Below are 27,091 nucleotides of genomic sequence, written 5' to 3'. Positions count from 1 at the left end.
TTTCTCATACAGTTGTGCAGAAAAGGAGGCTGTGCCTTAAAATGTTAAGCAGCAATGTTAGTGGAAGGAAAAGCTGTGCTGACTGGCACCTGGTGACAGCAAATAATTTTTCTGTGGATTTAAACTTACAAAAATAAGTTGTTAATTTTGGTAAGTGCTTCTTTATCTCAAGTGTACCAGTCAAGAACCATGAAATTGTCTTACAGAGTCACAGAACCTCAGAATTCTCCAAGCTGGAAAGGATCACCAGGATCATCAAAGTCCAGGTCCTGCCCCTGCACAGGACAGCCCCAAGAGTCACACCATGTGCACCATGTGTTACAATTCATCAGAAAACTGCCTTTAAAGGCAATTAATATGCAAAAAGCTCCCAAAACTGTAGGAAGAGATCCTGTTTTTTTGGCTGCCACGTCTTAGCTCTGCTGTGCATCTGTCAGTGAAACCAGCTGAGAAGTGGGACCAGCAGCTGCCCAAGCTTCTTCTCTGGCCACATACCAGCCTCTCCTTTTCCCAGCACAGTGCTGCAGGGCAGGAAGGAAGTTGTCTGATGCCAGTGCATCCCTTTCCCTGAGGATGTTTTTGTGGGAAGGCTCCAGCTCATGCCATCACACCATTAACCATAACAAGCACTGTGTGGACACAGCCACACAGTGGCCCCGTGGCAGGCAAGGAACGGGGTTTGGAGGGCAGTAGCTGCTGTCCCAAAATAGGTTCTTTGACTTGGTATGCCAGAGGCCAATCCACACAGAGTTGAGGTATTTGAATTATTCACAGTTCTGCACAGAAAGGGGTGCTGGGTGGCAAAGCCACAATGCCAGCATGACGACTACCAAAACCTTTCACTATTTATACATTTTAGTAAACAAAGGCATTAATATTAATTGGCTAAAAGTTACATGGTTCCCTTATTAATTAGTATTCTGCCTTCTGGTTATTAATGATTCTATCGCTTCTTCTGCTAACTAGTCCCATGCTAAGACTTTCTCTTCTCTTGGGTCCGTGAGTTGGTGAGATGGTTGCCACCATCTCCCCCTGCCAGAATTACCTTTTACCCAATTGGAGCTGATACAGCAGCTGCTGGGTTTTAGTTTTGGGGTCCTGCCAAATGTCCCTGTGGGCAATAAATTCTGCATTCTGTGTCCACTCTCAGCGGTGCATCCTGCTCCCCAGGCATTGATAACCTTGGCCGAGGTCGGAGATCACCTCGAGCCCTAAACCTTAACCAGGTAACTGTACCCACAGGTAATTTGGCTTGTGTTCGTCACTCAGGGACTGCTCGTTATCTGCTGTTTCACGAGATAAATCTCCTTTCCTGTCGATTAAGCTTGAAAGCATACGAAGATCAGACATAACAGATCGTCCTTTCTCACGGAAATGTTTAGATATTCCCCGTTCAGCGCCAAAAGGGACAGACGGGCTGGGCCGGGAGGAGCCGGTCCCTCAGCGTTTCCCGCCAAGGCTGAGGGGGGCGGGCCCGGGGCGGGGCCAGGCGCGCGGGCGGCGCGGGTTTGGCGCGCAGGGCGGCCCGCGCTTCCCGCCGCGGCCATGTCTCGCCAGAGCACCCTGCTCCGCTTCTTCTCCAAGGCCACCCCGCCGCCGCCGGCCGGCACCGAGCCCCGCAGTGAGCCCCGCCGCTGCGCCTCGGCGGAGCGGAATGGCCTCCAGGCCGCCGGCAGCCCCCCGGGCGGGGCGGGCCGAGCGGCGGCGCGGCGCGGCGAGAACGGCGAGAAGGGCGCGGGGGGCGGCGCGGCCGCCAAGGCCCCCAGGTACCGGCGGGGACGGGAGAGGCCGCGGAGCTCGGGAGGAGAGAGGAGGGGAGGGTGGGATGGAGCTGCAGCTGCCGGTGGTTGGAGCGGGACCCTTGGGGTGTCCTGGCGTTGTTCCCCCGTCGCTGCCCCGGTCCCCGCCGTTCCTTGGCTGTGGTGCCCGGCTGGGCCCGCGGGGCTGGCCCGCAGCGGCCTGTGCTCCCGGCGGGATAATGGGACACCTGCGAGGTCGGGTTTTGGTGTTTGGAAGTAGTGATGCACTCGTGTCTTAAATTAGCTTTCCGTGCTGTGTCATAGAACGACGCAGTGGGTCAGGTTGGAAGATACCACAAGTGGGGCACCTGGCCCAAAATCCCTGCTCGGGCAGGGTCACCCCAGAGCACATGGCACAGGATTGTATTCAGTTTTGAGTATCTCCAGTGAGGGAGACTCCACCTCTCTGGACAATCTGTTCCAGTGTGCAGTCACACACACAGTCAAGTTCTTCCTTGTGGTCCGATGGAACATTCTGCCCTTTGTCTCTTGTCCTGATTCTTGGTACCACCAAGGAAAGCCTGGCTCCATCTTCTTGGTAGCTCCTCATTTAGATCTTTATATATATAGGCAAAGTCCCCTCTCAGTTATCTCTTCTCGAGGCTGAACAGGCCCAGCTCACTCAGCCTTTCCTCTCAGCAGAGATGCTCCATTCCCACAATCATCTTTGTTGCCCTCTTGCTGGACCTGCTCCAGGAGCTCCATGTTTCCCTTGTGCTGAACACCGTGATAGCAGGTGCCCCACATATCAGCAAACTGAGGGCCACAGCCTGCAGGAGAGCAGCCCAGCCCAGGTTGCCCAGAGCAGCTGTGGATGCTCTATCCCTGGAAGTGTTCAAGGCCAGGTTGGATGGGGCTCTGAGCAGCCTGGTCTAGTGGCAGGTGTCCCTGCCCATGGCAGGGGGTTAGGACTAGGTGATCTTTAGGGTCCCTTCCAACCCAAACCATTCTATGATAAAGCTCAGTCTCTGTGGGGATCCAGCAGAAAGAACATGGAGGAGCAAATTAAAAAAGTTTAAGTGTTGGTGGTGGTATGGAAGAACTGTGTAATCCAGGTTGCACTCCCTGGGAGGCTTCCAAAGATCACAAGAGGGCAAAATGCTCAGCAGCAGTGTGCAGTAACATTTATAAAGAGAGCTGTTCCAAATGTTAGTGTTCCTTAAATGACATATTTGTTGTCTCTGCAGTGTCTCCTGTGAGTATTCTCCGGGGGACTTGGTGTGGGCCAAGATGGAAGGTTATCCCTGGTGGCCGTGCCTCATATACAACCACCCCACTGAAAGGACAATAGTCAGAGGAAAAGGAAAATCCACTCGTATCCATGTGCAGTTCTTTGATGACTGCCCCACAAGGGGTTGGATCAGTGTTAAATACCTGAAGCCATATAAAGGTAAGAGATAGAAACAAACCTGTTTGAAATGGAAATATGCCACTTGTTTTGGAATTACAAGCTTGGAATATAGGCTATATTATTCTCCATAGAGAAAGAGCAGCAAAACCAAGAGCAGAATTAAACATGTTCTGTGCTTTGTAAGTGACAAGTTTTTGAGGGTTATAGGTACATTTGTGTTTATACAGTTCTTGAAACATAAAACAGGGAGCCCTTTTGTTTATTAGATTGGAACAACTAATTAAGCAAACTTAAAGTTTGCTAATGTTTTAGAGATTTTTTTTTTTTCTCCCATCAGGGTAAAAATTATGTAAAAGATAAACCCAGTATTTCTACTTTAAGCTCTGAAATGCTTAAAACATTAGTAGTGTCAAACCCAGTTTTTAAGCAGCAATTTAGGAACTGCAGTGTGTCCAGAATTAAAAGGCTAGGCCCAGGATATTGGGATAATAAAATTAATAAACACCAGTGTTTCTTCTCAGCAGTGCAGCAGTTTTGTAAATAAAGTATATAACTTGAGAATTGAGTGTTGGTGAGGGCAGTGTTTGTAGTTACACATTAAGAGTTGGTGTTTGTGTTACTGAAGAAATGACTTGGCTAACTAGTGAAAATCAAATGTAATCAAGAGTTAACATTTTGCATAATAAATCTCACCTTTTTAGTAATCATGATCTGTTTCCCCCCTTTTTTTATAATTTTACTGTTGCTGAAAATTAAATCACTGGCTCTAAATTGTCTTGTTAGTCAAATACTTCATATGTAATACAGTATTTCTGTTGCCCCATAGGATTTTCTTGTGTCACTGAAAAAAGCTGAATTTAAACAGTTTCTCCCTTTTTACAAGTCAGAGTTCCATCTCATGATCATGTAGCCACATTTTGTCTCCACAGTACTTCAGAGTGCTGTACTTCAGCCACAGTTTTAAATTAAAATGGCAATGTTATTACCATGAGTGTTAGCATAATCTAATTTATTGCAAGTAAATTGGTCCATGGTAATACTTGTCCTTCTTGAAATTATTTGAAAACAATCAAAGTATTTTAAGAGCTTGTAGTTCCACTTAGAAGCAAATAAAGGTAAGGGGAATTACTCTCTTTATCAAAAGAAAATTGCCAAAAAGGAGTTTAAGCACAGATGCACAGGAGAAATGTTGAATGCAGAACAGATTAAAAATATTTAAAATACCTGTTTTGCCTTAAATTCAAACAAAAAGCATCTTTATACACAAAGGAAGAGTGTTAGAGTCTTTGGGTTAGAAAATGGAGACGTTTCTTGGGTTATTTTTTTGTACCTGAGTAAATGCAGACAGCACAGGACCAGAAATGTAACAGGTGGGCATGGAGAAGTGAGATGCATAGCAGTTGGTTAAGTGAATTTGCAGGTGTTGCAGTGTGCAGCTCAATTATATGAGAAGATTTTTTTCCTGACGTTGTTCAGTTGTATTTAATATTAAAGCAAAATATTTTTAGACTGCCTCGTTGCATTTAGAAAACTAAAAGGGAGATCTGGGTTGCTAATGTGTTGCCTTTGTGCTGTAGAAGCAGCTACTTGTAACTCCCTGCTTTGCTACTGCAAACTGGGAGTTGATTGTGAGCAAGAATTTTGATTGAGTTGTTTCTGGGCTATTTGGCCTCCTCCAAGTCCACTGCCTTTGTCTGCCACTGGTTTAGAGCTGAAGCTTTATTCAGTAGTGGTGGATGATGGGAGTCACAGGAGTGGGAAAAAGGACCTGAAATCAGTCCGTAGATTGGTCGGCTTTGGGTTTGTGTTGTGTGCAGGTGGTGGCAGGGGGAGCTGTGGTGCCCAGGGGCTGTGCAGGAGGATGAGGGAATGGAGCAGTTATTAATAGCAGGCTTTGTTCACTGCCCTGCGGGGTCAGGCTGAGTGGCCACTGTGATTGGCCATCAGCTAATCTGGCTAATGAGCTGGGTGCCTGGCTGCCCTTAAAGCAGCAGTGTGGAGGCCAGCAGAGCTTTGAGGTCTGTGCCATCGGTGGCTTGTGCCTAGAAAGTGAAGATAACTCCAGCTGAACTTGCCTGTCATTGCTAAAACAGCCCTGTGGTCTCAGTCAGGTCTGTGTGCTGCACAAAGTGTTAAACTCAGCACTAACGACAGGCAGTGTGAGGGTGTTCAGAGCTCAGCTTAGGAGTGCTCACATGTGCTAATGAGTTACAGAAATAGGCAGGCATTTCATTTGTGAGTGTGTATACTTTCCCCAGGGGTAGTTTATCAGGCTGAAGGAGTGGGGGGGTTGCTGTATTTAAGATGTGGTGGGAATGAGTGTAGCAGCACAGAAATTCTGTTCTCTGAGTAGGAATGTTAGTTGTCTGAATACATTTAAAAGTGGACTATGAACACTGGCTAAATGCTAGACTGGCATCAGTTTCTAACAAATCTGTGGTTTTTACAGGTTCATCAGATGGAGAAACTATGAAGGGAGGTATGTTTTACAGCACAAAGCCTGAAATTAAAAGAGCCATGGTGCTGGCAGATGATGCCATGAGCAAAGATAAAACCAAGAGGCTTGAACTGGCAGTATGCAATGAACCTTCAGACACAGAGGAAGAAGAGGAAGAAATGGAGGTAAAATGTTTCTTAATTGCTGTAATTTGCAGAAATATTGCTAGAACTTAGAAGCTGTGACTTGGAACTAAGCGTGGAATATCCTGCAGTTCTCTGGTACAGTAATCACAGCTTATCTCCTTGTTAATCTTGCACACATATGTATCCATATGTCTTTTTTTTTGTACTGCTTCTGTGTTGTCAGGTCATATGCTGGTCTCTCATCTTTTCTAGCTGGAAAGACAAGTCTCTTTGGTGTTCTGTATGGTAAGGACTGACGTCAGAATCTACTTAACTTTTCTGACTCTTCACTCATGACTCTCTGGTGACCTACTTTTTCACTCAGAAATGCTTTTTTTTGGTGCGTCATTTTATCTTCTGTATTTGTTGTTCATAGTCCAAGTTGCCCTAAGGTTGATCTAAAGTTTTAGCGTGTCTTAATGCATAAATTTTTAGCTTTTTGTCTATTCATCTAAGGCATTAAATTGAACTTTTGGAGCCCACCCTCATCTTGTGGAGTAGCATTAAAATACCAGTTCTTGGTGGAGTAACTAAAAAGTGATGTTTTATTGTATTGTAGTCATGTTGTGTTGATTCAGCTATTATTTCAGTAGCACCATATGCCTTGGAATAGATTTCTTTGGAGAGGAATGGTATGAGGAGAGTGTCAGTGGGATGGTGGTTTCCCTTAGCTCCTCATCTACTCAGTCTCCAATGTGACAGTGCCCTGAGGGACAAGTGCCACTCCAGGCATTGTGTCACATGCAGTGGCACTTTGTACTCATTACAGTCCCTCCACTGCTGGTTTTCCATTAAAGTTTGAGGCTGAAAAGGCAAATAATGGAGCTGCTTTTCTTTCTCCTATGCGTGCCATATTCTTTTTTATGTAGTTTAAATGCTTTGTTCATCATCATCACCTATGCACAGTAATGGTTGAGCCTCTAAAGAACACAATTAAGAGGAATTATGCCACTGGCCAGGAGCAGTTAGTTATCCAGAAAAAAACTGAGTTTTGTTAAGGTAGATGCAATTGGCTGTGGCTCTGCTGTCTCTTGCTTGAAGCATCATAGGTATTGCGTTACTGCACATTTTTGCTCTTCTTTATGCAGCAGTATCTTTATAGCCAGAATTATCTACAGACAAAATAATTTCTTTCTCCAGGAGATGAGTGAAAATGCATCAGGCAACAGTGAAGACTGCAACAGTGAGGAGGATGTGAAAAGCAATAAGCGAGCGATGAGCAGGGAAAGAGCTATAAAAGCCAAGAGGAGGAGAGTGTTGGATTCTGACAGTGACCACGATGGCTCTGATGTGGAGTTCAAGCCTGATGGGAAAGAAGCAGCAAGCAGTGAGGAAGCCAGTAGTGGGGTGGATGAAAATGAGTCTTCTGACACAGAGACAGAGAGTGTTGCAGAGAGCCCTGTAAAAGTCCCTTCTAAACGAAAGAGAAAAGAGGTGAAAAAGCCTGCTAAAAGGCGTAGCTTGGGAAATGAATGTTCTGAAACGCCCAAAAGAACAGCAACAGTCTCCTCAGAAGCCAAGTCTAAGCTGACATCGTTTGCAGCACCTGAAAGTTTTGAATCTCAAGCAAGTGCTTGCAGTGGAGGCACTGTTGGCTTCTCAGTGTGGGAACACGAAAAGCTTGACTGGCTGCAAGAAGGGAAGAGGAAAGATGTGCACAGGAGGCGTCAGGGTGACCCTGATTACGACCCCTGTACTCTCTACGTGCCTGAGGATTATCTCAACAAGTGCACGCCGGGCGTGCGGAGGTGGTGGCAGCTCAAAAGCCAAAACTTTGATGCTGTGATTTGCTACAAGGTTGGAAAGTTCTATGAGTTGTATCACATGGACGCAGTCACTGGTGTCAATGAGTTGGGCCTGGTCTATATGAGGGGCACCTGGGCCCACTCAGGTTTTCCAGAAACTGCCTTTGGCCGATTCTCCGATGTCCTGGTGCAGAAGGGCTACAAGGTGGTGCGCGTGGAGCAGACGGAAACGCCTGAAATGATGGAAGCGCGCTGCAAGTCAACGGGCCACTCCTCCAGGTTTGACAAGGTGGTGCGCCGGGAGATCTGCAGGATCATCACCAAGGGAACCCAGACCTACAGCGTCATGGACTGCGACCCCTCCGAGAACCACAGCAAGTTCCTGCTGTGCGTGAAGGAGAAGGAGGACTCGGCCGGGACGCGCGTGTACGGGGTTTGCTTCGTCGACACCTCCGTGGGGAAGTTCTACGTTGGCCAGTTCCCAGACGACCGCCACTGCTCCAGGTTTAGGACTTTGATAGCTCATTACACCCCTGTGCAGGTGCTGTTTGAGAAGGGGAACCTCTCTGTGGACACACAGAAGATACTGAAGGGCTCGCTTGTTTCTTGCGTTCAGGAAGGGCTGACCTCGGGTTCCCAGTTCTGGAATGCTTCTAAAACACTAAAGGTCCTTCTTGAGGAAGGGTATTTCAAGGAGAAGCAGAATTCTGAAAATGGATGTTCTCTGCCCTCCGTAATCAAATCTCTGACTTCAGAGAGTGACTCTCTGGGATTAACTCCTGGTGAAAACAGTGAGTTAGCTTTGTCAGCTCTTGGGGGATGTGTCTTCTATCTCAAAAAATGTCTGATTGATCAGGAGCTGTTATCACAGGCAAACTTCGAGGAATATGTCCCTGTGGATATTGCTGCTGCAAAAAACATGAGTTCAAGTAGTTTGTTTGCCAGAACTGGCCAGCGGATGGTGCTGGATGGAGTTACCCTGATGAACCTGGAAGTCCTGCAGAATGGAACCAATGGAACCACAGAAGGTACTTTGTTGGAAAGGATTGATTCTTGTTGTACACCATTCGGGAAGCGACTGCTGAAACAGTGGCTCTGCGCTCCGCTTTGTAATCCTAAATCCATCAATGATCGCTTGGATGCTGTCGAGGACCTCCTGGCAGTGCCAGATAAAATGTCTGAAGTCAGTGAGCACCTCAAGAAACTGCCTGACCTTGAGAGACTGCTCAGCAAAATTCACAGCATCGGGTCACCACTCAAAAGTCAGAACCATCCTGACAGCAGGGCCATCTTCTATGAAGAACTCAAACACAGCAAAAAAAAAATCGCTGACTTTCTGTCTGCCCTGGAGGGATTCAAAGTAATTAATGAAATTGTTGATCTCATGGAGGAGGCTGCCAGCGACTTCAAATCCAGAGTCCTGAAGCAGCTGGTCACCCGCAAAGCCAAAAATCCCGACGGCCGCTTCCCCGACCTGAGTGCAGAGCTCACCAGGTGGGACACTGCCTTTGATCACAACCAGGCTCGGAAGACAGGAGTGATTACCCCAAAGGCAGGTTTTGACCCCGATTATGACGGAGCACTACAGGATATCAAAACTGTCGAGGAAGATCTTCGCAAGTACCTGGATAAGCAGCGCAAGCTGCTCGGGTTCAAATCCGTGCAGTACTGGGGGACAGGCAAGAACCGGTACCAGATGGAAATCCCGGAAAGTGCCGTGTCTCGTAACCTGCCCGAGGAATACGAGCTGAGGTCGAGCAGGAAGGGCTACAAGCGCTACTGGACCAAGGAGATCGAGAAGATGCTGGCTGCGATGGTGAACGCCGAGGAGCGCCGCGACGCCGCCCTCAAGGACTGCATGAGGCGCCTCTTCTACAACTTCGACAAGAACAGCAAGGACTGGCAGACAGCTGTGGAGTGCATTGCTGTGCTGGGTAAGAGCTTTGCTCCTTCTGACACGCAGTAGAACTACCCATGTGGTGATGAAATCTGATCTGAGGAAGCTTGTTGCCAGCTCTTAACTTGTCGTTTGAAAGCTCTTGAATGTGGTAAGGGCTTTGATAATTAACAGTGATTCCCTGTTTCCTTCCTGTGCTAAATAGCAGGACAGTTGCTGGGCCTGTGATGTTTGCAAGCTCTTTCTCCATTCCTGTTGTGTGGTTGTAGATGTGCAGCCAAGTGTTTTTCTCAGTTCAGTGTAGTCTGGTGGGCCTCACTGCTTCCAGAGGCTTGTGTGTGGATTAGTAGCTCCTTATTAAACGGAGGTGTAAGAATCTAACCTGTTGGCAAGCTCCTTTCCATCTGAGCAGGATGCTTTCTGGGCATCCTTTAAAAACAAAAGTGCTCAGTGTCAAGCCTTGAAGAAGGTAGTTACTAAGAAGGCTTCCGCAAATCTTCCTTAAATTTCTGGGATAGAACAGTCTCTTGTATTCCCCGTTCAAGACTGGCATACTTCTGTTCTATGGATTTTCTGCTAACATCAGGCACTCAGGGATGTCTTTGTTCCAGGGAAAAATGAAAGCACTCTCTGAATGCCACTAGAGCAGAAAAGGGAGGGCAGGCAGGGAGTGTTGGCTGGGAATGGATTTGCTGGGAGAGCTGGGAAGCAGTCACATCAGCTACACCACAGCCCAGGGCAAGTGCTGAATTGGTTCCCAGCAGAGAGGAATTCAGTGTCCAGGCTCAGCTGTGTGTACATAAAGCCTCTAAAATCATAAACAGTCTCATTGTGTAGGTGATCAGCTTTTAGAACCTCAGGGCTCAGTTAACTGAGGGGTTTTGTGCTGCTGTTTTCTGCTAGACCAACAGAGTTAATAATTACAGTTTTCCTCTGGCAGCTTTAAAGCAGAATTAGGATTCTTCACAAAGTAGTTCACTGTCACAGAAGCCGATTTCCTCCTATTTGTTCTAAATGAAAAAACAATGCAAGGAACTTGTATTTTATACATATACTTTTGAAATGAAATAATGTGGATTTTAAAGACTCTTAAACTAAAAAAAACTGTAGGGGAGCATTTTTACCAGGACATCCATAGAAATCTGGAAGCAATGAGGAAAGACACTGTAAATATTCCCACCTTTTACTTTTTCTGGAGTCCCTCTTGGGTGTTTCCCCCATGAGGAAAATGGAATAAAATAGAAAATTATTTCTACAAAATTGCTGTTCAATGAGTAAATGAATTCCAGTGTATGAAGAAACTTGAAAGCATGACTGACTGAAATTTCTCTTGATTTTTGTAGATGTCTTGATGTCCCTTGCTCACTACAGTCAAGGTGGTGATGGACCCCTGTGCCGACCTGTAATCCTGCTGCCTATGGATAATGCTCCTCCCTTCCTGGAACTTCGAAATTCCCGCCATCCGTGCATCACAAAAACTTTCTTTGGGGATGATTTTATTCCCAATGACATTGTAATTGGCATCAAGGATGAGGGCAGCAGCAGTGAGGCTTCCTGTGTGTTGGTAACTGGCCCAAACATGGGTGGCAAATCCACGCTCATGAGACAGGTGATTGTCACATGTTCCAGGGCACCTCTGGGGTTTGGGTAAGGGAATTACAGGGCCTGGCTCTCACCGTGTCACAGGAGGTCCCAGAAGTGGCCTTCAGGCTGTGGAGCAATTGCACAGGCTGGTAGAAAATGCCCATGTTCAGACAGATTTTCTGCTTTATGGAGGGATGAATTTTATTTGTCCTAGGAGAGGTGGTGGGCTAAAAGCGCTAGAGTACCGTTTATCTTTTTCCAGTGACTTACCCAGGCAGCAGCTGGCAAAAGATGCTTCTGCAGGTTGAACAAGATGAAACTAGAGATCAGCAGGGAGGTCGCTCTATAAACACTGCTTGCTGTGATAATTTGTGTTGTGAAGGCTTTCAGAGTAGTTCAGTCCTGCCAGAGATGATGATGCTGCAGCCTGGAGCTGCTAAAGCAGCAGGGAGCTTTATGTACTCCAGTCCTTGTTTTAGGGGAAACACAGCTTCGTGCCCTCACTGTGTGTGTGGAGCTGAAGCTGCAAGCACTAATGCAGCTGAGTGTCCCTGTTTGCTGTGCAGGCTGGTCTCCTGGTGGTCATGGCCCAGCTGGGGTGCTACGTGCCCGCGGAAACCTGCAGGCTCACGCCCATCGACCGCGTGTTCACACGGCTCGGCGCCTCCGACAGGATCATGGCTGGTGAGTGTCTTACACACAGCTGCACTGAGGGCTGCTGCCACCAGCTTTCTGCTCTTGCTTCCAGTGGCAAGTTAGAAAGGGGACAGTATTTTGCAGGGAGAGCTGGGCACTCTTACTCAGGGTGGAGACAGGATTGTACTTAGGCTTCATTTCTTTCGTGCGTCTGTCTGATTTTTGACAGACTCACGGGATCACTTCCTAATGAATTTTAATATCAAAAGCCTAAACTCCCAGCTGGATGCAAGTCTGAGGAATATCTTTTTGTGTAACTGATTATATTATACTCTCATCAATAACTTTTTCTAAGTGTTCTGGAACAGGACATTGATGCTGGGGTAACTGTTGCACAGGAGTTGTTTTTGTAACTTCTTGCAAGGACTATAGAAGTCCCTTGTTTCAATCAGAATGCCTTATGTTTGAAATTTGATTTCTTCTGATAAGGAAGAGAGGCAGATGTCCTTCTTGGAAGCAATAGTTGACAGTTCTTGGACTTTTGTTCCTTTAATGGAGAGGAAGACTTTCACAAAAAGTATAATGGTGAAGTCTGCCAGTGGTGATGGGCAAAGTGCCACTGGGCTAGAAAAATAAAATGATTGTTGTGGTAATAGTATCACTGCTCATTTAAATAGGGCACAGATTTTCTGTGATCTCTCTGCTGAAAAATGTGGGTCAGTGAATATGAAAGGAGTTAAGCCCACTGAACTTGTTGCACAGAAGGAATTTGGAAATGAATCATTCCGAGTTCTTAATTAAAAAAAAATATTTACACTTCCCCAAATCAAGGCTTTTCTTTGCAGCTAGAGAATGTTAAGGCTTTCTTTGCTCAGCTTGTCTCCATTTTGTTTAATTTCATTACAAGAAGGAATCAAAAGTGTGGAAGAATACTTAATGCTTATGGTAGAGATGAGAAGGGCCCTTCCTTCATGAGAGATGGTCTAGCAAAATGAAGCTATTTTCATTTTTTTTTTCAATTAACTGAAAACTACTGATTGTGAGGGTGAACACTGCCCAGAACGAGCTCTGAAATCTGTTCTTGATTCATTTGTTTGCACACTGTGTAGATAGGAAAGCACAGCAAAAGTTGTTCCACAGCAATTACTCTGGATGTCAGCAGGACTTTTATGAGGTTTATTTTTTCAGTAATACAATTTTAGGGCTTTATTTTCTGAAGAGAATAAATGGTTATTAAATATTGTTAAAAACATATTAAATCCTGGTAATTTCTTTAAATAAACGCAGGAAATCAGAATTGGTGGACACTTGTTAATAATTCATGTTACAAAACTTATATTAGAGCAAAGCAGTGCTCATGCAGCTTGAGTACAGGAAATAAATGCTTGCCTTTAATGGAATAAATTGCATTAATGCCTGCTACTTGTGATTATTTGTAATGATCCCCACAAAGAACAAGTAAATCCTGATTTTGTAAGTGTGGCTTTATCATGTGGAAGAATGTGAATAATTGTGTACTTCTGCTCATAATCTGCTAAAACCAATTTCAGGTGTAAATTTCAATCCTTGTATTATCTGGATTCCTGAAACTCCCATGAGATGCTCGAGCCTTAGCAGCAGACTATTGCTTTTGTCATACTTCATTAGAGGAGAGCATGCACAAATAAAGCCTTTATTATCCAAATAGCCCCCTCATGACATCACAACCAAACCAGTAATTCCAGTCTCTGTCTGATTTTCTGCTTGTTTTTTTACTGGAAAGCCACACACACCTTTGGCTTGTCCTGTGCATTTAGAGCAAGAAAGGGACAAAAATTCTCCCCATCTTGTAGCCTTTTTGCTCCTCTTTGTCCAGCTGTTAAATTTGACTGGTGCTGTTAAAAATAGTCAGGTGTGTTGGCCTGAAAACTTAATGAAGTGTGCTTGTGGCTGTACCTGTTCTCTACAGGAACCTGTGTTTTTTCTGGCAAATAGGAACCTGCTGTTTTCACACTGGAAAAAAAGTGTCATGGTTTTTGTTCATCTTCAGTTTGCTACCGAGTTTCACTTTAGCTTAACCAAGATTCTAGTGCAGATTAAATGAGGTTTTAGTTGCGGTTCTCAGATCTTTGACTACTTCATGGCCTTTTTTTTTTTTTCATTTCCTTTAAAGGTGAAAGTACCTTCTTTGTTGAATTGAGCGAGACTTCCAGCATTCTGCAGCATGCAACAGAGCATTCCCTTGTTCTCGTCGATGAACTGGGTAATTAGACTATTTTGTAATAGATGGAAACTAAATCTGAGGGATGAAAAACTGGCTGCAAAGTTTTTGGGCTGTCTGAATAGCAACCAAGTACACAGGGCCAGTTTCATCATAATGCTGCTGGTGTTTAACTGGTGTCTCATGAACACATCTTGGAATGTGTTCACCACGTCCCACCCCCACTCATTATTACCTTTATTTCCAGCTGTGTTTTCCTGCTTTTCCTTTGCATTATTACTTGCAGCAAACCTCAGGAGAGCAAAAACATCTTTTTTCTGCTGTGCAGAAGAGAGTGATTGTTACAGGGCCAATACTCAGACCACTTTTTCCTGATGCTGGTGGCTCTCACCCCATACTGCTGTGTTTGTCTTGCACACAGAGAGGAGGGGAAAAAACAAACACTACAAATGCACTGCTGCATTTGTCTTTAGGGTGTCTGTCTCTCCAGCAGCATTGACTTTACTGTGCCAAAGCTGTCCCGTTGTGTCCCCAGGCAGAGGCACGGCCACGTTTGACGGAACAGCCATAGCGAGCGCGGTGGTGCAGGAGCTGGCGGAGAGGATCCGGTGCCGGACGCTCTTCTCCACTCACTACCACTCCCTGGTTGAGGACTATTCCCACCGCGGGGCCGTGCGCCTGGGCCACATGGTACGTGTGTGAGGATGGGGCTGTTCCTGCTGGGATTCCTCCTGCTTTTCTGTGCTCTTCTGCCCTAGGAAACGGGTGTTTTGGTAACAGCACATGGGGCCCTATGCATTTCTTAGGCTGCAGGTCAATACTGCAAACTCTGACTTGTGACTTGCTCTTCCCCAGGCATGCATGGTTGAAAATGAGAGTGAAGACCCAAGCCAGGAAACAATTACGTTCCTGTACAAGTTCATTGAAGGAGCCTGCCCAAAGAGCTATGGCTTCAACGCGGCAAGACTTGCAGATATTCCAGAGGAAGTCATTCAGAAGGGGCATAGAAAAGCTAAAGAGTTTGAAAAAACAACCATCTCACTGAGAATATTTAGGTAAGGCCTTGGGTTTCTGTATCTAATTTGCAAATTGCTTATAGGATCCAATTTTAATATTTGGGCAGTGGCTTTTGCTCAGTCACAGCACAAGGTGTATTTACAACTACTTTTGTGAGCAGCAGATCTTGAGGGAGGTGCTGTGGGAGGGCAGATATTATGAGCACTGTTTAAAGCCTTGGGTCACTGCCAGCGTGAATTTGCACACAGAGATGCTGGGGGGGTCTGTAAAGGCTGGCAGCCTTTACACTGGGCCCAGCAGCTATGTCTGCTAAAGCTGTTGTAGGAGTGGAAGTGTTAAGCTCTGCCCCTCAGTGTCTGTGTCAGTAAAGGTGGTTGTTTCCCTCAGGTACCTGTGCCAGGTGGTGGATGGAACGAACACTGATGCAAACGCCCTTCAGAAACTCATGGCGATGATCAGCCGGCTTTAGGAACTCACATGGGTTTCTCAAGAAGGTGGGAGCAGACAACATTATGATCTAATAAACTTTATTTTTTAAAAATGACCATTTTTCCATTGTCTTTCCTAGGAAATTAAACCCTTTAATTCATACCTACCCTCTACATAATGGTTATTGAGTACTCCACAATATATTAAGTCTAGATGTTATGGTACATGCATACACTTTCAGGCTGTTGATTACCCACTGTCACCAATACACATAAATGGAAAAAAGCTATGAAACTGTATAGGGCTGTATATATACTTGTCTCAGCTTCATTAGAGCAGGAAATTGCTGTGATTTCCAGCAGGTTATGTAAGTAATGTCCAGACTGTTCAAAAAAAACTATGAACAGAGTAAAGTACAAGACTGTTTTGAGGAGACTTTCTACTGTGTACTTTAAAACATAGTAAAATTTCTTTCACAAAACTTAGTTACATGGGTACTTTGTTTTATAGTGCATTATAGTCTAGGAAGTCTCATTAAAACACTTGCTTTTCTTTCTTTTGTTAGGGTGGTTTGAGTACAGACTATTGCTGGGGCAGGGGAGGAGATTATTCTAACTTCAGAGGACACCAGAAAAATTGCTGGATATAATTTAAGATTAGTGTTTTCTCTTTCATAGAAAGAACGTACATACTGGGACATGAGTACAGTTACAGCAAGTCTAGGTGTGCTAACAAAACAGGACACATTCAAGTACAATAAGATTTTTTTGCTTGAAATTAGAAACAAACTACATGAGATTAAAGCATTAAAATCATATTTCTCAATCTGAATAAATGTTAAAAAATCAAAAGAAATGCAGAAGTGCTAGCTCACATTTTTACCATGTTACAAAAGCAATTGGTACCCATGTCCATAAAGGCAGCAACAAAGAATGCTGCTTGTCTACAGAATAGTACTACTGCAAATTGGACTGCGTTTCAATGCTACTTGTAAAAACACCAGCTCTCAGAAGTTGGTATCTGTACAAAATTGCAGCTTATTTTTCTTCACTTCTGTCCCTTCAAAGTCTTTGTTTACACAGTAATGCTAAAACGCCCAGTTCTGTTATCCTGAGTCAACATATTGCCACTTTCTTTTTTGGTAGGTTGAGCTCCATAGTGTCAACACCTCACACATCCGCTTTAATACAGTCTCTTTCTGCAGAAATGGGCAAGTGTAACTTCCTCCAAAAAAAAAGTTTTAATAGTTATGATATTAGAATGGCAGGACTTTCTTTCTGAAAAGGAATTCAGTTGTGCTGCAATGTATTAGATTCTATAGGTGGAGCAGAGTCATATAGTGTATCTGTATCGTGTGTAGGCTCTCCGGCGAGCGTACAAGGATTGGACAGTGTTCCAGCACCACAGTCACAGAAAAACCTACAACACAGAGAGACAGCTCTTAGTGGCCATTCCCTCCTGCTCTGGGAGCAGCCCCCATGCCCTGGCTGGAAACGTACCTATCATGTCTAATGAATTCTACGTCGTGTCCTTGATGGCACTTCTTGATGCAGTTCACACAGATGGCGTTACGGTCTGTGGTGTTGCAGGTGTGACATCTGGAGGGAAAAGCAGCACGTTAGGCAGGAGCTAAAACCTGACCAGCTCTCAAGGGAAGTGTTCCAGGAGGCTGGAGGGCCACAAATGCACTGAAGGAAAGAGGGTGCACAGGACTGTAAAGTTTGAGAATTTTACACAAACTTGGATTTCACAGCACACTTTTTGTTACTTGTGTCACAAACACAGTCGAGCTGTGCAACCCCTTGGGCTCAGGTTCACAGAAACAATCTTTTCCTCAAGCCCAAAGCCAATTCCAGGAAATGGGAACTTGTTAAATCCTCTTCTGTTGCAGCTGAGGAAAAGCACACATTTGTGTGTTCACTGACACCCAGCAACTGTTCTAGGGGCCTTGCTGGAAGAGAAAGGGGGTTTATTGGAAAGCCTTACTATAGGTGATGGGAAAGAACCTGTTACCTGTAGAAGTCATGCATCGGGTAGCTGGTGTAGCTTGAGATCTTATATAAACACTGGCCTCTACTGACAGCTTTTTCTATGGCATCTTGATTGTTCATAATTTTGTTATCTGTTGGGGGGAAAAAAATCCAGGACTAATCACATCTGGCTCAATGACCTTTTTTTTTTTTTCTTTTTTTTTTTCTTTTTTTTTCTTGAGGCATTGAAGCAAAGGGCCCATTTGAAACAGTTAGTTGTATACCTGCATTTCAATTCTGGCATTTAAGAATATGAAATCCTCAATGCCCACATGCCCAGTGTGCCATGCATTCCTGAAGCAAGTAACACTGTTCCTCTTTGCACACCTGGCATAAAATACCTGATAGCCTCCATTTAAATACTCTTTTTGAACTTGGCTGTTGAATGCTTAGACACACACAAGCTTTCCTAGCAGGTGTAAGTTTTCTGCTGAGGAGCCTGAAACCCAATGTTTGAATGCCTCACATTTACCATAAGGCCTTTTACACATCCCTTAGAAAGAGGAAAAGGATGACTCTTTCCCCAGGAAAGTTTAGGAATCCACTTTCCACACAATGAAAGTAGAAATTAGGTCTGACCAGCTCCAATACCAACTCCAGTATAAGATGTGTCCAAGGCAGAGCAAATTTGTTAATCCCTCTGTTACTCAACTACCTGATCATCTGTCTAATCCCAAAGTGCACCTCAAAAAGTTTTGCCCACTCCCAGCAGCATCAGAGCACAGAGTGATGTCATCAGGAAGTCCAGGTGCTTGGAAGTAGGGAGCCAGAGCTTGTTTTTTAAGAGGCACAAATCATCCCCAGGAAAGGGTTTAAGAGCTACAGGCAAGTATGTAAAAATCCTGAAAACAACCTTTTTTTTGAATAACCTCCTGGAGCTATCTGGCTTTCAAACCATCATTCTCATCTCATCCAATAGGATCCTGTCTCATGCACACTTCCCCACTATACAAGGGAATTTTATGTATGTGAACTGTTCATATTTTCTGAGAAAAAAAGTGTTTGGAATTGTGAATGTTCATGCTTTTAGATCCTTTAAGTCAAGTGATGCATGTGTCTTTACTGGACATTTGTTTTTTGATATGAGAGATAAAGACTTTGCATTGTACTAACTCAGAACTGGATTATGAGATGGGCCAAAGATCAGGAACCAGTTCAGAAGGAATTTTGAGACAGAAGAGCTGATCACAGAGTTTTAATATGACAACAAAACTTTAAGTTACCCTTGAATGCATCTGTTTGTCTAAAAATCTTAACACAGCTTAGTGTGGCTCATTACCTTCAGCTGAAACTTAGTCACAACTGTGCTTAAGGTGGTACCAGCTGTGAGCCACAAAGAGTTCCATGTACCCAAGACCCAGCACTAAACAAGTGACCAAACACAAACCAGGAGGACTCAGGCTCACCTTTCATCGTGACATTGACACCAGATGCTAGAAATAAACCTCCAAAGCGGTTGTTGAAAATCTGATTGCCTTCTAATGTTGCAGTCGCGTGATTTGTTATTTCAATACCTTTAGTGGGTCAGGGGGAGAGAGGAGAGAAAAGAGAGTGGCAAAGTTAAATCCCTGGTGGTTGTGCATTTGTACTGCGCTCATAATCTACAGCTCGGTTGGTTGGTTGGGATTTTTTTTAAGCCATCATAAACTCAAGGGGAAGAAAGAAAAATAACATGGCTACAAAAATGTACTGTAATTTGTTACAAAACTGAGGTTCAAAAGCTGTTGTTGAATCCTTTCAAAGAGCTACAGCTGGCATGCACGGTTTCTGGGAGGAACAACACTCTCTTAGTTTATCTGATAATAAAATGGTACTATGATCATGTTTATTTTCAAAGGGGATATGATTTTTGGGTGCTTAGAGCTGTCATCTTCATGAACATTTGAAAGTTCTTGTGCACATACCTTACCCTTTTAAAAATATCTTTTTAAAAAAGTTCTCAAGGTGGGCACCTAAAATTCATTTCTTTAATTCTTAGCTTTTATCAGTAACCCGTGTCTTCCAAGTCATTTGTCCGGGACTGCTCTTGACAGCAACCTATCCTTCCCCCCCACCACACTGAAACAACACCTTTAGAGGCTCTTCTCAGAAAACTTGCTTCTTCTGAAAGAAAGATGGGAGAAAACTCAAGAATGCAATTTTAGTTGAAATGGAATGGAATGCAAGACGTATGAAACTGTGATGATTAAACAGTAAAATTGCAAAAAATCACTGTTAAACATTCTTCATCTCTTTTGGAGAAAGAAACATTCATTTTTACAAGTTTTCAACTTTGTGGAGTGAGAAAGTTGAACTTGAGATGCAATTCAAATATCTTTAAATGTGTATTTGCTCCGTTTCCTAGGTTTTAAAGCAGTGACAAGATATTCGTACCAGCATCCAGCACATCAACTATGAATATGTCCTAGACAACTTTACCAATTGCCTCTAAAACAAAATAATGAAAAGTATTTCACAAAAAAATGTGAAGACAGAGTATGTGTCAGTTCCTAACATGCTGTAATTCCAAGACTGCTGAAAATACACCCTGACTACAATTCTGAATTCCCAAATGACTTCTGGAATACACTGAAGGATATCCCAGTCTTTTTTAAAATGTCTAAACACCATGGGGTAGAGAAACTCAGCGAAAGCTTTCTGAAGAGCTCACTCCAAGCTTCCAAATTAGATTTAAACAACACAAACCTGCAGCAAACCCATCGAATATTCGGTTTTTCCTTAGCACAGGGTGGCTATTGGTGCTAATAAGAACACCAGCTTGTGCATTCCTGAAGATATCATTCTCTTCCAGAAGACCTATGACAGACCAACAAATGTTACATTTGAGCTCGAGAGCACTTCCTGACCTGTAACCTTCCTATGGAATCTTTCCAAAGGATCTTATATGTCATAATCCTGCTAATAATTCCTTTCATTTGGAGAACATGCACCAGTAGCACTGACATCAGTGATACCAGTTTAAAGTAGTTCTCAGTGTATAATTTTGGAAGTGTATTTTTTCAGTACACAGCATGGAATTTGCGATCATAGGCACCACTACAGAAAACTAAGTCTTTCTGCTTTCCAAATTTTTCTTTAATTTTTGTAACACCTCTCTCTTCTTGTATTCTAACATGAGCAGACTGCCAAAGCCAAGCATTTTTTGTTATAGGACAGGATTACTTTAAACCACTGACTTAAAATTAAAGCTCACGAAGCACAAGTGATTATCTAAAGAATATCAGAAGCTGATATCAGGACACACAAGAGTCAGGGGATTTCAGACAGGGACCACTTCTGAATTTACAAGTATGCAAAAGATTCCTTAAAGATCTGTGTGGTTTTTTCTCCTGAATCTTGAACACTCTGGCAGAACCTAAACTGCTCAGGTGCATGATTTTGACTACACAAATTGAATTCAACACCTTACAAAAGCAAATGGGATAAAAGTACTGTCCTAAGCAGCAATCTAACATTTATCTTGGATGAGATTAATTACCTCTCTGCCTCCCACAGACTTCAGTATTACTAATGTAATTAAGGCTAAAAAGCATTAGGGTATGTTCGCTATAACTATTTTATCACTTTGGAAGACAAGAGCTATGTTTCTAAAGAGCACTTTAAAAAAAAACACTGCTTAAACTGAAATTTAACGCTTATCCAGAACATTCAGTGAAAAACAGTAAGAGGAGAAGTTACCTCTTCCCCCATTAAATATACAGATGCCTCCATCTCTTCCATCATGGATTTTATTTCTTCTTAGTGTAGGATTACTGTCTGTTTTAATCCATACACCAGCCATTGCATTATCAAAAATTTCATTGTCTTCTATAAATCCAAGCCCTAAAATTCAAGGAAGGGTGGAAAAAAGTAAAATCAAAAAGTGTAATAAATGAGAAGATAATATAACACCACAGAACACAAACAATTCTGGATAAACATGAAAAAAAAACCTACCAGAATTATAGACAAGAATACCACCATTCTGACCCCCCCAGATCTTGTTGCGTCTAATTTTGGGGTTGCTTCCAGTTCTAGAGTGAAATGTAAACAAAGAAGTCATTTAAAAGTCATTAAAAATAAGTAATTTATAGTCATTTACTATATCCCAAGGCCAAGCATCTCAAACAAGTCTAAAAAAGTGCCCCATGGATCTCACTGCTTAAAAATCTTAGTAAAATACAGCTCTTTCCAAACACGCAAACGTATTTTAGCTTTATAGACTTCAAGAGCCACACATTCCAGTCAATACCCAGGCTGTATTTGTGGTAACTCTCTTGTAGGTTAAAGCAGAGGGTGTTCAGATGTATTAGATTTCACAAAAAGTTATTTTTATAAACAAAATGACAAGAACAGCTAAAAAGACACAATAGAGCACATAACAAGCTACGTCTGTTTTGGCATAAAATCAGAATAAATGTTACCTTATCTGAACCCCTGAGTACATGTGATTATAGATGTCATTGTCTTCTAAAACGCCATGTCCATTGTCATAAAAATAAACTCCAACCTAACACATCAAGAATTATATTATTAGTTCCAAAGTAATGAGGCACAAAACCACAGGACTTTCTTTTCTGTGGCCCCCTTGTAACCACAGAGCAAAACTCACTTGTTTCCCACTGTGTATTCTGTTTCTCCTCAAGACTGGAGTGCTCCCTGTTGTCACCCAGACTCCAGCCAATGTATTGCTGTAAACTTCATTTTCCTCAATCACACCTTGTCCTTTTTCATGCTAAATACAAGACAGTTTAAGAGTTAAGAAAGCCTGCCCATCACCAATACTCTTTTTCCTCCTGTACCCATCCCACCCACCCCTGGCTTCTTTACTGTAGCAAAGTAATTCCTTTCCATTTGAGTCAGCTTTTTTGCTTTTTTTTTTTTTTTTTTTAAATAACAGCATATCATGATTTTGAATATTTGCCATGACACAAAGAACACCCTGCATGTAAATCATTCTGTTTCAAGGCTCTGCAGTGGTATTTGTAAATGTCTGGCTGGCTGTTGGTAGGAGAGGTGCCTCCCCAGTGCTGTGCACTCACATGAAAGCCCTGGCTCGTGGTTCTTAAACCTACACCCAGCTGTGTCCCCCAGAAAGACAAAAAGCTGGCATGGCTCTGAAGGTCACCATCCCCACCACATGTCTGGGCTCAGAGGTCAAATAACCATTTTCTCAGTCAGGGGAAGAAGCTGTTCTGGTTAAATTTACTCAATGAAGAGATGAAGCTGCACACTTGCAGTATTAGCTGGACCTTAGATAACCTTTGGCAGAAAGACAGACATATTTCTGAAAATCTGGTATTGCTTAAGGGAACCTGACAGCTCTTTCAGTTCAGTTAGCAGAGCCCTTGCACACGTTGGGAATTGTGCTTTATTTTCCACTTTTTCAGTACAACAATTGCAATTTCTATCATCCTGAAGGCAGTAAAAAAAAATAAAAATATCTGAGGTTACTGGTAAACACATTACACTGCAAAAGAGCTGAACAGGTTTTTTTTTTTTTTTTAAATTATGACATACTACTACAAAAACTAAGACTTCAAAAAGCTTTCAACCAAGCAACAATAAAATTCTGTAATCTATCCCATTTTAAATATTTTACTCTGTAATAGGAATAATTTAGTGGCATTCATAAAAGCCTTCATCTTTTAAACAGTAGCACCAGCTTCAGTTGGTTATCATGAACGTGGTTTATAAAATAAGCAGCTCAAGTATTTTAAGCACAAACATTTCACATAGGGTACATTTTCCCCAACATTTGTAAAACTGAACACAAGTCTGTGCCTAGGCCCTAAGTCCTAGGCTGCACTTACTACATAAATTCCTCCATGTTGACCATCGTGAATCTTGTTGTGTCGAACGATGGGACAGCTGTTTGTTCGAATCTGTATTCCTGCTAATGCATTACCTGTCAACAAAAGTGTTATTTAATACAACTTCCACATTCATTTTTCTCAAAAAATCAATATGCAGCAAGAAAATCAGCTTACCATAAATGTCATTTCCTTCAATAAGGCCTCTTCCATCACCAAAGATATAAACACCACCTTGATTTCCATTAAAAATTGCATTGCCCCTAGGAAAAAAAATCAACATTATGAAGTTATTAGAATACACTGTACAGTATCACATATGTATGCAGTGGCCAGGCCTGTACCCCATTCAGATTTAAAATAAAGAACTTATGTTCTGTTGCTTTGAGAAAGACTTACCTCTAAGTGCACACATAAATTAAAAATGCAGTTCAACTGAACAAAGCAATTTTATTTCTACGTATACAGGAGCATTTACAGCTCCTCATAATTAAATTAAATTAAAGTGCACCTATCCCATCCCCACCAAATCCTCTTCTTCTACATAGTAAAATAATAATAAGGAAAACAATACCTTATTGTTGGGTCACTGTTTGAGGTAATCCAAACACCTGCAAAATTGTTTGCATAGATTTTGTTCTCTATGAATTGTCCTCTTCCTTTTTCATGCACATAGATTCCTCCAGTCTGGCCGTGATGGATTTCACACCGCACAACTGTTGGGTTGGCATATGCTTTCACTTCAAAGCCTGCTATCCTGTTTCTATGGATGTTGCAGCTTTCAAAATAACCCTTAAAATATAAAACATGCAGTATCCTGTAAAAGTCCTTTTTAAAATGAAGGTTATTCCCTCCTCTCCCCTTGCTTTTAAATTCAATCCTCATTTAAAAGGGAACAGTACCAAAATTGACAACATGTAAGTACTTACATAGCTTATTAAAACAAATACATAATTTCATTTTTCCAAAAATAAAATACTGTTTCAAAGATACTGTGTTTGCATTGCTATTTATGACTACTCACGGAATACCAAGAAAAAATGGCAACTCTAGATATAGCACATTGAATAGGACTCAGTATCAGGTTTCTTCAGCAGCTCCTAAGGATCAGACTCCTTTCAAAGGCCATAATTCCACAGGCCCAACACAGAAAGGACAGTGCTATGGAGAAGACTACCTGCTTGTTTTCAGACCAGGAACTCTATATACATTTGGCCAAAAAATATGATTTCTTTAGGAAGAAGTGTGCTAAATTTCTTTGAAACAACTGATCAAAACAAGTAATACGAATGTGGGAATTCAGTAATTTTTCCAGGGTTGGATTGGTCTGAGTGGCCAAGTGGTACAAATTGTTCCTTTTTCCCTTTTTTAAAATGGTATACACTGAGACTCTGTGACAGTAGCGACAGACCTACACCACAACTGTATTTGAACAAGAGCATTATAAACATTGCTATGGGCACAGGAAAAAAAAGGCCACTGCACAAAGCCATCCCAGGCACGCTCCTTCCATGCCAACCAAAGAACAGCACCATGAACTGGCCCACCTGGAAGTTCATCTGGCAATATAATTGTTTCCTGCCTGATGATTTCTCCAATTCTACTTCCAGGGCTTTGCTAAGTAACTGTCAGTTCTTGCACAGCATTCTCCTGATGTGGTCCTAGAACATTTTAATAGTCAAATTCAACCTATTCTTAAGGTGAACTTTAATGGTATTTCATACCTCTTTTGCCCAACTAGAAAAACAGAAACTGAACTGAAAGACAGGAAGCATCTCTTATTGGAGATGGTAAACAACTACCAAGGGATGTGCTGCAATTTGTGGATTGCTTACAAGCAAGCTCCTGAAAGCTCCAAGACTCTCTCCAGCAGGCAACCATTTTTCCTGTAGCCACCTAAGTTAGTTACTTAGACCTGCTCATCATGAGACTTGTTATACTTGTGCACTAAAAAACCAAAAACAAACAAACCACAAAAAACTCAACAAAAAACCCCCCACAATTACTGCTACCACTCAAAGTAACTGGATTCCATGCTTACATGATCTGCTACCAGGAATGCTTCAGGCCTGGAGTTTCTACTACCTATCATGTGGAAATTGCTCCATTTAGTGCCAACCTAGGCAGTCAGCACCCTGTTTTCACTGTGCTGTGAATTCCTATGGGACTCCATCAAGCACTGACTACAAGAAAATCAGAAATACATCCAGTTTAACATGGAAATCCAGACAGCATACTCTTATCCCTACTCTGAGGACTGCAGTCAGGAAAGGCAGTGCATGGATTAAAGATTCTGCAAAAAAGTATTATCCATGTGCACAGCTTGGCTCCTCAGACTCCTCTTGGTAATGTCAAATGGAAGACGCCTACTTTCTGTAGTTTTTTTCAAGAACTTTGAAGAAATCCAATCCTAAGTGAGTCAAGATGGTTTCAGTCAAGAGTTCTCCAGGAAGCTACACACTAACAGACATGGGAATCCAAAGATCTCCTCAGAAATATGCCTTCATGCCAATAGGCAGTCTTTTGACTTATCCTGAAAGCAATAACTTCTTTTCCCTAATTTTCACTTAAAATTAAGACCTCAGAGAAACTCACCTAAAATGTTAATTTGGTATATAAAGGCAAGCTTGATTCTCCTGATGGAATATACAATTTAAATTAAAATATTACTAAACATGATCTGACATATTTTTAATTACTTCACACGTTATTCTCCAAGTGCCAAATATGTTTTTGACTACAGCACCCTGATGAAAGGAAAGGGGTATTTCAGGTGTGCTTCATCACAGTCATTTTGGATTCCAGGTAGAAGCTGCAAACAAACAGAGCCTTTCACATGTGGCCTGCAGGATCTCCACAAGCTTCAGCATGCACCAGTATTTAACTTGAAAAATGTTGAGCTGCTGTAAGCCTCTGTGAAGGAAACGTTCCTCCAAAGGAGGAGAATAAAACAAAAGAAATCTGTATTTCAGATTCCTCTATAAGCCTGACTAGTGGGTTAGAAAGTCAAGGCTTTCTGCTGAGTAAGATCATGTAACATTCAGTATCCATGAAGAGAAACTGCATTAAAGAGCCCAGTCCACCTTAATCAGAGTCAGCTTAAGCTAAAGGGCTGGCTTTGAGTAGATGCAGTTAAACCCAGTGGATTTCTGCAACTGTTGAGACCAAGTCTGACCATCACATGTGTGCATCACTGTTAAACTCTAGTCAGCAAGACCAAGAGAGCTGCTGTTTGTCAGAAATGCATGCATTTCCATCGTTCTGAGCAACCAACTCATTCCATACTTCCTATGCCTTTGTTTCCTACAACATTCTCTGTTGACACCAGCAACTTTTTTGGCCCAAATTCACCCCCTAGAAAGGACTAATACTGATTCCAGTGTTTAAGATGCCTCCAAGCAATCCCTTGGTATCTTTTCAGCCACCAGAGGCATTATTGTGCCTCTGAACTACAGCCTGTCAAAGAGTCTGGTGATGAACTTGCAGATCCCAAAAAATCACACAGGGCTTCAGACAACATTTTGTCTCTGGGAAGTTAGTATGGAGTTCCCATTATCCACAGGGACCACCAACACTGCTAACACCAAGCTCACTGCCAGCTCCAGCTACAAGTTACCACCATCAGACACAGCTGCTCCACTCAGCACACTGGAGCTGCCCAACCCTTATGCTCTGTCCAGCTGTTGGGCAGCTCAAGGCCAGATCCTTCAGGGAGACTCTGCCAGGCAGCTATTGAGGTCAGGCAGGTCAATACCCCTCCTCTGCACAGAGGGACTGCAAGCCTTAAATTGCCTCCACCTCCTTCTAAGAATGGTTTTCAAGTGTGCTGGGTGTTTGACTTGGGCTTTGTGGAGTTTCTGGTAATAATTTCACAGCTAACAGAAGAAGAACCTGGAGGGGACAGCACCAGACAGTGCCAGGATTGCTAAGGAAAAAGAGGTCTTTATGATTAATAAGAAGAAATAAAGCATGCATGTGGAAAAAGTATT

General features: G+C 42.9%; 2 protein-coding genes across 4 annotated transcripts in view; one reads left to right on the top strand and one right to left on the bottom strand.

Moving 5' to 3' along the window:
- The first annotated feature begins 1,510 nt into the window (after nt 1-1,510).
- Nucleotides 1,511-16,241, top strand: MSH6 (mutS homolog 6). Its single transcript, XM_015621789.3, has 10 exons — nt 1,511-1,766; nt 2,987-3,189; nt 5,600-5,772; nt 6,913-9,451; nt 10,758-11,023; nt 11,565-11,682; nt 13,787-13,876; nt 14,370-14,524; nt 14,690-14,889; nt 15,239-16,241. The coding sequence occupies exons 1-10, from the start codon at nt 1,546-1,548 to the stop codon at nt 15,318-15,320; spliced, it is 4,047 nt and encodes a 1,348-aa protein (XP_015477275.1). The 5' UTR covers nt 1,511-1,545; the 3' UTR covers nt 15,321-16,241.
- Nucleotides 15,362-27,091, bottom strand: part of FBXO11 (F-box protein 11) — a 70,242-nt gene continuing 58,512 nt past the window's right edge. For all 3 annotated transcript variants that reach the window (XM_015621787.2, XM_015621786.2, XM_015621788.3), the window contains exons 12-23: nt 23,677-23,894; nt 23,280-23,365; nt 23,103-23,197; nt 21,902-22,024; nt 21,714-21,799; nt 21,247-21,323; nt 20,989-21,132; nt 19,996-20,106; nt 18,717-18,824; nt 17,294-17,402; nt 16,780-16,878; nt 15,362-16,699 (exon numbers count right to left, since the gene is read on the bottom strand). In XM_015621787.2, the coding sequence (XP_015477273.1) occupies nt 16,570-16,699; nt 16,780-16,878; nt 17,294-17,402; nt 18,717-18,824; nt 19,996-20,106; nt 20,989-21,132; nt 21,247-21,323; nt 21,714-21,799; nt 21,902-22,024; nt 23,103-23,197; nt 23,280-23,365; nt 23,677-23,894 (1,386 nt within the window). In that variant the 3' untranslated portion in view covers nt 15,362-16,569. The remainder of the gene's footprint in view (nt 16,700-16,779; nt 16,879-17,293; nt 17,403-18,716; nt 18,825-19,995; nt 20,107-20,988; nt 21,133-21,246; nt 21,324-21,713; nt 21,800-21,901; nt 22,025-23,102; nt 23,198-23,279; nt 23,366-23,676; nt 23,895-27,091) is intronic.

The sequence above is a fragment of the Parus major genome, chromosome 3, assembly GCF_001522545.3.
Source record: "Parus major isolate Abel chromosome 3, Parus_major1.1, whole genome shotgun sequence".
Classification (NCBI taxonomy): Eukaryota; Metazoa; Chordata; class Aves; order Passeriformes; family Paridae; genus Parus; species Parus major.
Note: the sequence above shows the minus strand (reverse complement) of the source record. Positions and strands in the feature narration are given on the sequence as shown.